The sequence below is a fragment of the Bos indicus genome, chromosome 5 (assembly GCF_029378745.1).
Source record: "Bos indicus isolate NIAB-ARS_2022 breed Sahiwal x Tharparkar chromosome 5, NIAB-ARS_B.indTharparkar_mat_pri_1.0, whole genome shotgun sequence".
NCBI lineage: Eukaryota > Metazoa > Chordata > Mammalia > Artiodactyla > Bovidae > Bos > Bos indicus.
The window spans coordinates 12098388-12111299 of NC_091764.1; the positions used below are offsets into that span (position 1 = coordinate 12098388).

Sequence of the window (12912 nt, forward strand, 5' to 3'; positions counted from 1 at the left end):
AGAGTTGCTGACATAGTGAATGCAAGACCCTGATGGAATCATCCTTTGGGGATTTGAATAGTTGTGCTGGAATTTCATCGCATTCACTAGCTTTATTAACAGCATTGCTTTTTAAGGCCCACTTGACTTCACTCTCCAGAATGTCTGACTCTGGATGATTAACCACACCATTGTAGTAATCCGGTTCATTAAGACCTTTTTTATACAGTTCTTCCATGTATTCTTACCATCTCTTCTTGATTTCTTCACCTTCTACTAGGTCTCTACCCTTTTTATCCCTTATTGTGACCATCTTTGGGTGAAATACTCCCATGATGTTTCCAGTTTTCCTGAAGAGATCACCTGTCTTTCCCCTTTTGTTGTTTTCTTGTATTATTAAGCATTGTTCATTGAAAAAGACCTTGTTTCTTCTGGCTATTTTTTGGAACTCTACATTTAATTGGATGTACCTTTCCCTCTCTCCCTTGCTTTTCACTTCTCTTCGTTCTTCAGCTATTTGTAAAGTCTCCTCAGATAACCACTTTGCCTTCTTGCTTTTCTTTTTCTTTGGGATGGTTTTGTTTGCTGCCTCCTGTACAATATTATGGACCTCTGTCCATAGTTCTTCAAGCACAATGTTAACTAGATCTGGCCCCTTGAATCTATTAATTACCTCTACTGAAAATTCACATGGGATTTGATTTAAGCCATGCCTTTCTGGCCAAGGGGTTTTTCCTGGTTTTCTTTAGTTTAAGCCTGAATTTTGCTCTGAGAAGTTGATGATCTGAGCCACAGTCAGCTCCAGGTCTTGTTTTTGCTGACTGTACACAGCTTCTCCATCTTCAGCTATGAAGAATGTGATCAGTTTGATTTCAGTATTGACCATTTGGTGATGTCCATGTGTAAAGTCATCTGTTGTGTTGTTGGAAAATGGTATTTGCTATGACTAATGCATTCTCTTGGCAGAATTCAGTTAACCTTTGCCCTACTTCATTTTGTTCTCCAGGGCCAAACTTGCCTGTTACTCAATTATATCTTGACTTCCTACTTTTACATTCCAGTCCCTGATGATGAATAGAACATCTTTTTTAGGTGTTAGTTCTAGGAGGTCTTCTAGGTCTTCATAGAACGGATCAATTTCTTTGACATCTGTGATTGGGACATAGACTTTGATTACTGTGATATTGAATGGCTTGCCTTGGAAACGAACCAAGATCATTCTGTAATTTTTGAGGCTTTAACCAAGTACTGTATTTCAGACTGTTTTGTTGATTATGAGGGCTACTCCATTCCTTCTATGGGATTCTTGCCCACAGTAGTAGATAAGATGGTCATCTGAATTAAATTTACCCATTCCTGTCCATTTTAGTTTACTGATTCCTCTAAGCAAGAAGAAATTGAAATAGTCTTTTTGTAGGGAATCTGACTAGGCTAAGAGAAAAGTCTGAAGATACTGGCATTAGAAATTTCACGATAAAATAGGACCTTTGTGGTGAGGTCTGTAATTACTAGTCCTCTCATAAGCACAGTGCTTCCATTCAAGTTTATGATACCTACATTTTAGTTATCAGCAGACAGCCAAGAATCTTTAACTGTCTAAGAAAGTCTAACAGGAAAGAACAGAGATCAGATAAACAAATAGGAAAGAAGCAACTTGGAGAAAACAATCCAAAATAAAAACAGATACTATCCAAAATAATATATAATAGCAATTAATATCCGTTAGAAAGATAAAAGAATATAGTATGTTAACAAAACAAAACTGTTTGCTATAAACATTCAACAAACCATGAAGAAGGGTTTTTGAAAAGTAAATTCCAAAATAAAGAATTTATCAACCACTTTGCCTGACTAATGTCAGCTTCTTAGAGAATGCTCCTTTCCTTCTAGCTCTATCCTTGTCTTTGCTCATGTGGATTTCTTTTCTTGACAAATCTTAGAAAGTCTAAGGAACATTTTTTTGGTGTTTCTTGTTTCATTGCCTTTTTCTTCATAACTCACCTTTTCTACAAATATTCAGAGCTTAAAGGATTGAGAGAGTGAGACAGACAGAGAGATATCTTTCTGGTAACTTTCAGATGAATTGTTAAGGGTACTAACCAGGGGGGAATAAATGAATTATATTAGTGTAATCTTATCAGCATACTTTTAGCCTGATAAAATATAAAAATATTAGTATGAAATGAACACTTAGTATATTCTCTTCATCATCTATACTTATTGGCCAATAAAAATTATTAATATTTGTAAGAAACTGTTTATCACCTACCTGTTTATCTTTTATCATGTAATCAAAATTTAACATTTGGTTTTCTAAGATAAATTCATCAACAATACATACCAAAATTAGCCCTGTGTTATATGATATTTGTATTGACACCAAATAATATATTATTAAAAACTTGCCTGTCACAATATTAATTGGCTATAATATTAGTAAGTCATGCCTGACTGACTCTTTTCGATCCCAAGGACTGTAGCCCACCAGGCTCCCACTGTCCATGAATTTCTCCAGGAAAGAATACTGGAATGGGTTGCCATTCCCTTCTCCAGGGAATCTTCCTGACCCAGGGATCAAACCCAGGTCTCCTGCAATGCAGACAGATTCTTTACCATCTTAGCTACCAGGGAATTGTCTATACTCCTGTATAAAATAAAAAGTTTATTATTTAATAATCATCTTCTGTATTCATAACACTCTTACTCTTGATGTTCAGTGAAGGTATCCTTGAAGTCAATGGGAAAGTTCCATTTTTTTCTTCAAACAATTTCTGTGAAGCAAACTTTCATAACATGAGCTCATTTTCCCACTAAATCTTCATGACATGAGATCATGAAAAGTAAATTGGGATTTGGAAAACAAGTTTTTAGTTCCTACTCACCTGCTAACTAACTGTGCAACTTGTGACAAGTTCCTTTCATTGTCAGTGACCTTGTGCATCTGCAAAAATTGCACTTTGGATAATCTGTAAGTTTTCTTTCAGCTTTAAAAGGACATGATTCAGCTAAATCTAAAAAGTAATATTTAAGAAGACATAGGCATCTGAAATAAATATGAGTAGTTTGAATTAGGAAGTGTATGCAAATATGTTACATTTTACTACTTTATGTTTGAAATATTTTCTAATTAAAGCTTTAATAATAAAATTTTAGTTAAAATATTATCATGTGATTCAGTTATAAAACAACATAAATGTGGAAATGTATGTTTCTAAAAAAAACTGAAAGTTTCAGAAGGCTCTATTCCATATTTGAATTATAACAAATCTTTCATATATATTGTATTAAGAGTATTTATTAGAAATATTAGGAAATGTTTTATAAAAATATTTTGCATTTTAAGTAAATATAAATGTAAAACTAACTACATGTAAAATTGTAAAATATGTATTACTTTCTCTTAAAGTGAGTTGATCATACGTGAATTTGATTTGAATTTGCAGACCATGCAGACCAAAAACATGTACTTTTGTAAGCTAAGATTTCAACCATAATTTGTTCGATATACTTTTATTTAATAAAAGATAAAATTATATGTTTTTTAAAAATTGGAAGAAAATAAATTAAAACATAGCATATAAATTATGTTTATTACATATATTATAATAGCTTTGGATTTATTTGTTTTAGCTACAATAAAAGAGAGCCAAGAATGTGTCTTTATATCTTTCCAGTTTTCTAATTCCTTTTAAGTTCAAAGAGTGTATACAGTTGCAGTGTGTGTGTGTTTGTGTACATGACACACACGCATATAGCAGCCCTAAATTATACAAGTGTACGAGTTAGCATTCCTTCGTGATATTAACACTTGTAAGTGTATAAACTATTATGTTATCAGTTAATTAATCTCTTTCAATGTCACTTTTACAAGCCCTCATATAATGTGTTTATAAGTTTTATAAGATAAGACTAAACATATCAACTATCTTTGTCTTATTTTTTTCTCCTTAAAGGCTCTGGAGCGGGTTGCAGTTGGCCAAGGGGTAAGTGAGAGTGTTTACTCTAATCCAGCTGATGAAAGTGATAGGTTTTCTCAAAGTGCTCTTCATACCTGACCTGCTGGTGAACCTAAAACCTGATGGATTTTAATAAATACTCCCTCTTCTTGTCTCCTCTTCATATTCAAACTTACACATTTTCTGTAAGTTTACTTTATTATAAAAGAGAATTGAACTCTCAGGAAAAGAATATTAAGCTTTTAGGAAGACTTCTACATTATACTCTTATACTAGGACCTCATTTCTTCATATTATGTTAAACAGTCTATAAATATTTCTGACGAATGTTGTTGCTGACTTTCAAGCTTTTATGGGCTTAGTTCAAGCAAAGATAAACAAGGTATAACATTCAATTTATTTTTTAGCTATAGTTCAAAGCACACATTTTATTTGGTGGTTTTTTAACTTCTGTTTTTATTGAATTCATTAGTCATTAGTTGCAACAACCAAATGAGTTTTTATATATAAACAGATATTAAATGTATTCAATGTAATTGCTTTATCCTCTACCTTATGATTTATGACACGTTTTAATATTTTTAACATTTTTTTAGAGTTCCTTTTAAATTTATCACAAAATTTTCTTACTGGACCTAAATTTTAGAGATTTATTTTTAGCTTCTTTTCAGAGTATTAATATGTCAATTTTAATTTTTAAATATAATAAGAGATAATAGTAGTGACAAGTATCATTTACTGAGTGCTTACTTTGGATCAGACACAATGCTAAGAACTTTGTGTGGACTTTTTTTAAAAAGTCGGAGCTTCCCAGGTGGCACTAGTGGTAAAGAATCCGCCTGCCAATGAAGGAGGCACAAGAGACGCAGGTTCGATCCCTGGTTGGGAAGATCCCCTGGAGGAGGAAATGACAACCCAATTCAGTATTCTTGACTGGAAAATGCTATGGACAGAGGAACCTGGCGGGCTACAGTCCATGGGGCTGCAAAGAGTTGGACACGACTGAGCACAGTTTAAAAAAAGTTAAAAAATTTAAAAAGATAAATAAAATTAAAAAAAATAAAATTATAAAAAAAATATTGATTGTAGCTACCTAAAAACTGACAAAAACTGATTTTTTAAAGACATTCGAGCATACTTTAAGTTTGTAGGCTTTATTCTCTGACGGCTGATTTGCGTCTTGTCTTACATCAGTTACTGGCTTAGTGAGCTGGGGACACATCATGATTTCTCCACAGCTTAATTTCTTAATCTGTAAAATGCAAATAATAATAATCATAAAACTAAGAGTAATAATAATACCTTTCTCATAGAGTTTTTGTGAGGATTAAATGAGTGAAAGATGTAAAATGCTTAAAACAATGTCACATAGTAAGTCTTCAGTACATATCAACTCTTGTTACTGTTTTAGGTGATTAATTATGATCATGAAAATGAAAGCTTAGTTTCATACAATGCTTAGCAAAGTTCAGTTCAAAGTTGGCTTTTTCAATTAAAATGCCCCATACATGGCCTCTAAGGTGGGGACTATTATCTCACAATACACACAAGAAAGCTGTTAAGTAGTGAACAATGAGATTTGAATCTCTGACTCTGGAGCCCAAGCTCTTGACTATAGTACAGATCAAAATAGCGGTTCCTTAGGGGTCTGGAAGAGGAAAGAGCATTAATCATAATAATGCCCCAGTGCATTTATGCTCTGCCCTTCAGTTTCCCAAGTGCTCGCTCATGTTTACAGTCCATCTTGTGAGTTAAGTATTCCCCAAACTTACGTGAGAACATGATACACAGCACAAGTTTAATAGTACATTCTAGCTCAATTAATTGTAGAGTTTTTCCAGCTTAGTGCCCTGTCCACTAGACCTATAACATGTATGTCTTAATATACATATACATCCTTTAAGGGTGTCCTCTGTCTGCTCCCTCTCATTTTAAAATTCATTAAAGTGTTAAGTTGATTTATCATTTGCAAAGGAAAGAAAGTAAACTCTGAGGCACATCCAGCTTGTTCCTGGAGTGGTCAGGCACAGGCTGCACGGAAGATGTTGACTTCCTTCCCACTTACCCCCATCTGTATTTACCAGGATGGATAGTCCTGGTTATTCAAGGAGTGCACATTCGAAGGCACTTCATAACTCTCTTTCCTTTCTCTTAGGAAACAGCTGTAAAGTTCTTTACTCAGGGTTACTGGGGAATGATGATTTATTCCATCCTGTTTGTATTCCTCTGTGCATTCCATTTTTTGTATGTTCTCTTGCTTAAAGTATGTTTCTTGGTCTTTTTGGTAGCCTTTCTATAGTCAGTTTTTAATAACAATTAAATGTACATGTATTTCTAAATTATCTGAATATCATTTTATATAATTTATCTAAAAGGCATGGGAAAGGAGAGCTTTATTTTTAAGAGTTTCTTCTCAGCTTTTGTACATGAAAGTGTGTAATAAAAAAATTGATGACACCCCATCTTTGCCAAAATGTGGAAGAAGCAAAATAGTATCATGGCTTAGTAGTGGGACATCAGAGCCAGGCTTCCTCAGCTCAAACAACAGCTTCAGTGTTTTTAGGAGTTTTATATAAAATGTACATAACATTGAAGTTCCTATCTATTATAACTAATCAAATAAAAAGTTAATTTTGTAAGCCATTTATAATTCTAATGTTTTACTTCATTAAATATTTCTCAGAATGTCTTGAATTTCACTAGAACAATATGAGTAGGTATTAATATATGAAAAGGGATTTCAACATTTCTGTGAGAGAACTGGAAGGATTTGGGGGAAATGGGGGACAGATAATAGAGATAGTAGGTACTGCAAAAAAGAATCACTCCAGGAGTTGGTGATGGACAGGGAGGCCTGGTGTGTTGCGATTCGGGGGGTCGCAAAGAGTCAGACACGACTGAGTGACTGAACTGAACTGAACTGAAGATCAAAAATTATCAAATAGAAAATATATCCAGAGATGGGAAATTCTTAATGAAATTTTTGGAAAACTCTTCAGGAAATGAAAGTTTATAAATCAGAGATTTTGTCTTAAGGAGTTGTATTTGGAAAGAGATTTTGTATAAGGAGTGTGCCTTTTGAAGTTTATAAATTTTAGTGTGGGCACTCAAGTATATGTATGTCTGCTTTTCAGTGAGTCATTTAGGAGTTGTGTTGGAAACTGGTATTTCTAATACCATTTCTTACTAGAATCGCCCTTCTCACTGCTCCCACCATCCAGTGAGGATATAACTTGTGTTCAAAGTACTGTCTCAAGACCCTACAAGTCAGATGTTCTCCAGTGACTTAAGAAGGCAATGCCATTGGGTAAAGACCCAGGAAATAATGGTTGACCCTCAACTGCCAACTTGAGATGTTTTTTTAGTCTCAGCATCTGGGACACGCAGTGTAGGAACTTGATGTTAAGTGGCGAAGTGGGGCAGTAGAATAGGTTTCCCGCCTGAGCACACAGGCAAAATGTTTATTTTCTGCTAAACTCCACTTGAATCCAGTGTGTTGTAGTTGAAAACAAATGATAGTAACAATGTGAGGCTCAGAAGGAGAATTAAAGTTACAAAAGGATAACTTATTAGATATGCACGTTTCATTGAACTCTGTCTTTAAAACAGTTTTTACCTTATTTGACTACTCAGAGGTATTCAATTATTGTTGACCTCCTTCCTTGTTCATTTTTCTTTTTTTCAACAGTAACTTGACATGGAAACAGGGTTATTGTTCCTGATATTGAATTTTCCTGTACTATCAGTATTAAAAGGTCTTTGGCCACTATTGGAGAAGGCAATGGCACCCCACTCCAGTACTCTTGCCTGGAAAATCCCATGGACGGAGGAGCCTGGTAGGCTGCAGTCCATGGGGTCGCTAAGAGTCGGACACAACTGAGTGACTTCACTTTCACTTTTCACTTTCCTGCATTGGAGAAGGAAATGGCAACCCACTCCAGTGTTCTTGCCTGGAAATCCCAGGGACGGGGGAGCCTGGTGGGCTGTCATCTCTAGGGTCGCACAGAGTCGGACATGACTGAAGCGACTTAGCAGCAGCAGCAGCAGCAGTATAAGAGTACCTCTTACATTGCCACAGTGAAGCATTTTTCCTCTCTGTATAGTACTTTATTACCTTCTACTTCTTTGAAGCTAACGTGCATCACTAAGGCCTTCTTCCCTACCTTTGGACCTTCACGGTCACTTCCCACTTCTTTCTCCCTAGGAAGTGAACCTATTTTGGAATGTCCTTATGTAGTGTAGTGCCTTTTCTCTCTGGCTCAGCGTCCTAGGTTAAATCTCTAATCCACGTCTGTGAGGAAAGACCCACATTCTCTGCTCTTTTGCACACATCCTACTTCTCTCTTTACAGTGCTGACGCAGTTGTGAACGTTTATTTCTACGTTTTTAAATGATAAGCACTCCATTTGGGATGTTAGCTCATTTTTCTTTGATTATTCCTTTTCTGCTTCATTCACTACTACTTCTTTTATAGTTTCTTTTATTTTCTCAGTGAGAATTAGCCCCCAGGTACATTTTATTTAGAATAGAAGAGTTATAATATTATCCTCTATGTTAACAGCAAACTCAGGTTTCTAACATTCACTTATGGTCCCAACTCTCAAGCATTGATTTAATTTTTGTTTTTTACTTGTTTCTTGTGCTCATATGTATCTGCTTTTTTTTTCAGCTGCCTACTGAGTCCCTCTTCTATCGTGCCATACTCCAGGATATTATTAAAGAGTGCTATGGCATCACCAAATGGTATGATGATTTCGTTTCAATAATAATATCTATCCTGTGTGACTGTTCATTTTCAGGTGAATTTATTCAGGGTCACTGTTATTAGTAGAAGAAGCTTTGAATTTGAGCATGAAATAAGAGTTCTAATGATTCCCTTTTGTACTGGGAAGTTGTTACGATGATTAAGTTATATATGGTTACATATGTAAAATGCACTTTAGAGTGTGAGAAGTATTGAAATGTTATATATTAGTAATTCAGTGAATATAATATGAGCAGGTGTGTGTGTATGTGTGTCTAAGTGCTCAGTCGTGTCCGACTCTTTGTGATCCATGGACTGTATAGGCCACCAGGCTCCTCCATGGAATTTTCCAGGCAAGAACACTGGATTGGGTTGCCATTTCCTATTCCAGGGGATCTTCCCACCCCGGGATTGAGTCTGCGTCTCTTGTGTCTCCTGCATTGGCAGGCGGATTCTTTACCACCGCTCCACCTGGGAAGCCCAAATATGAGCAAAGGTTACGTCGTAGAAGGTTCACAACCGCTGGAGCATGAAGCTTAGTAATCAGAACAGATGTCCATTTTAAACAGCCGTTGTGGCCATTCTTGTCTCTACTGGTAAAACAGTAGCCCTGCGTATGTTGTGTTTGGTTTCTGTTTTCCCCAGATAATAACTGCCTATACACAAAGGCAAGGGTTAGGAGAGTTTTTCATAATAGTGGTTTAACAACTGCTATACTCAAACATATATTTCTGCAGTCCCTTCGGGTTTCGTGAGTTTCTTCCTACTAGTTATAATTTTAGGATTCTTATTGCCATTTGGTTATAATGGAATTATTCTTAAAATAGGATAGTTTTCAAGTTCTCAAAGACAAAAACAAATCCACACTCATTAATAGGAATGGAAGCTATTAATATTTTCAGATTAGGTATAATTTCTCTAAGAAAAATAGTCTTTTTCTTTTAACTAAAAAAATTATGACATGTAAATATCTACATATGCCATTGATTTTAATTGTCATTTCTATGTAGTTAACTCCAAAATCTGTATCCCACTATCCATTCTCTTTTCCAAATATTAATCTTCAAAATGTCTAGAAATGAATTTCTCATGGTTTCCTGTAAACTAATTCCTTTTTCTTTCTGGAAAACTGATTTCTTTCTCACCCCAAGATGTTAACCTTGTTAGCAAAAGTCACAAAATTGTGCAAATTCATGTTCACTCACATACTGACTGGCTGCCTTCCTTTAAGCCCTCAGATCTATTCATTAGTGTGTTTGTTGTTCTGTTGTTCTCTTAATTCCTGCTTAAAATCATCTAAACTCTTTCCTAAACCTTTCTTCTCACTTAAAAATTCAAATCTCTCTAACCTTCCACATTCTTGCCTGCCTTGATTACTCAATAGATATTATTTATTATAATACTTTTTTCATTCCAGACCTTTATTAACCTTTCAGCCACATTTGATCATGCAATAATTGCTTTTGCCAGACTGCCTTCCTCATTATCTTCCATTAAGCGACATTCCTCTAAGTTTCCTCTTCTTACTCTCAAAACTCATCTATCTTCTTTAAGTGTTCTTCTTACTTAGCCCCTTGGTGTTTCTAGAAATTCTTTAGTGTTTTATACTCAGCTGCTGTCTCTTTATATTTCTTCTTTCTCTTAGCAATTACTGTAACGAGATAACTTACATCATGTATCCAGCTCATACCTCTTTTCTGAAGTTCTAATCTACATTTCTCAATTTAACTCACATAGCTTCTCTTAAGTACCTTAAAAATACACCAGATTCAGCCAGAGCCAAAATACAAAGTCAGCTTCACCCCAGTTCTATTGCTGTTTCTTCTGTCCTTTGACTTCTTTTGTCCTTTCTGGGGAATGGCATGGCCATTATCAATCTTTAGGAATCTTAAAATGATGTTTGCTTATTTTCTTTTCCCAGTATCAAGCCACACATTCTGATAAGTTGCCAAGACTTGTACTTGTTATAGTTTTTTAACACAGGGATTGTTTATTGTGTGGCAGGCAGTCTATCAAGTTCTGAATGCATACTATGGATCTAGTATCCACATAGGAGTCTTTCATAATCTAGTCAGGATGGCATATGCAAAAACCAAAGAAAATAAGAGAAACCCACATCCAAGAACAGCAGACTATAATTAGAGCTAACTCTCCATCTGAAAAAAGCTGAAAATGCTGAGATGTGTACATATGCGTGTGTGTGGTGAGTGTATACAAGTATGTGTGTTTGTGTGTATGTGTGTATTTAAATTTGTTTTTAATTGTCTGGTGAACATCAGATACTAGCAAGGAAATTGAAAATTATCAGATATTTAGGAGAAGATGGAAACCAAGAGAAATGAGCTCAGCTTGAGATTTTCATTTTTCCCCAGATGCCATTTCTTAGATACACAAAAGGCAAGTTCCCTGGCAGTCCAGCAGTTAGGACTTAGTGCTTTCATTGCCGGGGCCCGGGTTCAGTCCTTGATTCAATCAGGGATTTAAGATCTCACAAGCTGCCCAGTGTGACCAAATTTAAGAAAATAAATAGAATAAAGCAACAATAGCAGCAACAACAGAAGAATGATAAATAGCTGCAGTGTTTATAAGAGCAGTAGTCTAAACAGAATGAATAAAATGAACAAAAATGTCATTAATAGGAGAATGGGTAAACTGTAGGTAGAACACTGTGCCTTAGTGAAAATGTGTGAATTACAACTACATGCATCAAAGTGAATGAATGTTGTAAACGTTATAGAAAAATTCCTGCAGGATGGATCCATTCTTATAATTTGGAAACAAACACAGCTGTATAATTATGCAGGAGTATAAAATATGTGGTGAGCATCAAGAAAAGCATAGCAATGATCAACACAAGCCTTATTCAGTGGTATAGCATCCTGTTGGAGGGAGGGCAGTTGAGTACAGAGTGATGAGTGGGGAAGGCGAGGGGCACATAGGAATTTCTAAAGACTGGTAATGCTCTGTTTCTCAGATTTGGTATTGCTTATAGAACTTCATTTTATTGACATACACACTGTATTTTTTAAATCCTTGTTTTTATGCAATAGTAATAAAATTATAATCTCATTTCAGGCCACACCTCAGGGTTAGTTGAGCTACATATTATATCCCTAGTATCTATTGCAATCACGTCATTATAGTAATAAGGAAAATTAAGATAAAGTAGTTAAAAGCTTGTCTTAAGTCGTACAGCTTAAAAGAACCAGGACTAGGACCAAATTTGTAGTCCACAAATGTTTTTGCTATCCCATGCTTCTCTTTGGAATATGTTTAATATGAGTTGAGTTACAGGTCTCCTTGTAAATTCTTTGGGATATTTTTAAATATGAGTTGAGTTATAGGTCTCCTTGTATTAGCAATGTAACAAGGTTACCTTGATTGGAATCTCTATCCAGCAAGAGTACTAAAGATAGAAATAAGATCACTTAATAATTTCTTTTGCATTTTATTTAATTTTCCTTGCTAACTAAAATATATTGTCTTCAAGTGATATCCCACTTCAGAATACTTGAAACATTGTTCTGAAAGTTCTTTAAGTATAATTGTTTATATTAGAAGTAAACTTTTTTCATGAACTTAAATTAACAGAGTATCTTTACTCTGTTGATTATAATTGTGACTTAGCATTGAACATTTATGTTAAAACTCAATAATTTGTATAATTTTTAAGATGTTATAATTAGTCCTTATCTGGAAACTTTCTAAGGGAATAAAATGCCAAAGAAAGCATTTCATGGAATTAAAAATCCTTCAGAACTCTTCAAAAGAGGACAGAGAAATAGATGTATATACTTTATAATTCTCTTTCATACTGAGTACTGTAAACCACTGTATAAGAAATACATCATTTCTGATGCCTGTAATTATTAATTAATTTAATTTCATTATGATTTTGCAGTAATCAGATAAATATTTGAAAAGCCAGGTCATCAACACTGGCTCACAAAATTAAAGGTAATTATTTAGTCCCTAACGTGTGGTCAAATTAGCAAGTCAGTATCTTTTAAATTGAAAAGTAGGTTGAAGATTTTTGGTACTTCTTTAAGGGATTTCCATTTTCAGCAAAATTTTATAAGTCTGAAAAAATACTTAAAGTTTTCCTTGTCTTTCAGTATATATTAGCATATAAAAGGCACGAGACAAATAATTTCATAAATATTTTGTGATGATAGAGAAACTGAATTTTGACACTTTCTGCTTATTTTTATTGAGTATATCTACCTTTTCCTA

The 12912-nt window shown here is 34.6% G+C and overlaps 1 protein-coding gene and 1 long non-coding RNA gene across 6 annotated transcripts in view; one reads left to right on the forward strand and one right to left on the reverse strand.

Annotated features, from left to right (window-relative positions):
• The window catches only part of METTL25 (methyltransferase like 25), a 118638-nt gene that overhangs the window by 68539 nt on the left and 37187 nt on the right, over positions 1 to 12912 (forward strand). For all 5 annotated transcript variants that reach the window (XR_011566514.1, XM_070788881.1, XM_019960310.2 and 2 more), the window contains 2 exons: positions 3933 to 3962; positions 8605 to 8678. Coding sequence is in view for 4 of the 5 variants with exons in the window: in XM_070788881.1 (XP_070644982.1) it covers positions 3933 to 3962; positions 8605 to 8678 (104 nt within the window). In the remaining variant the exon portion in view is untranslated. The remainder of the gene's footprint in view (positions 1 to 3932; positions 3963 to 8604; positions 8679 to 12912) is intronic.
• LOC139183058 (uncharacterized) overlaps positions 1 to 12912 on the reverse strand; it is a 69486-nt gene that overhangs the window by 16897 nt on the left and 39677 nt on the right. The window contains exon 2 of the long non-coding RNA XR_011566515.1: positions 5074 to 5187. This is a non-coding gene — a long non-coding RNA (uncharacterized lncRNA). The remainder of the gene's footprint in view (positions 1 to 5073; positions 5188 to 12912) is intronic.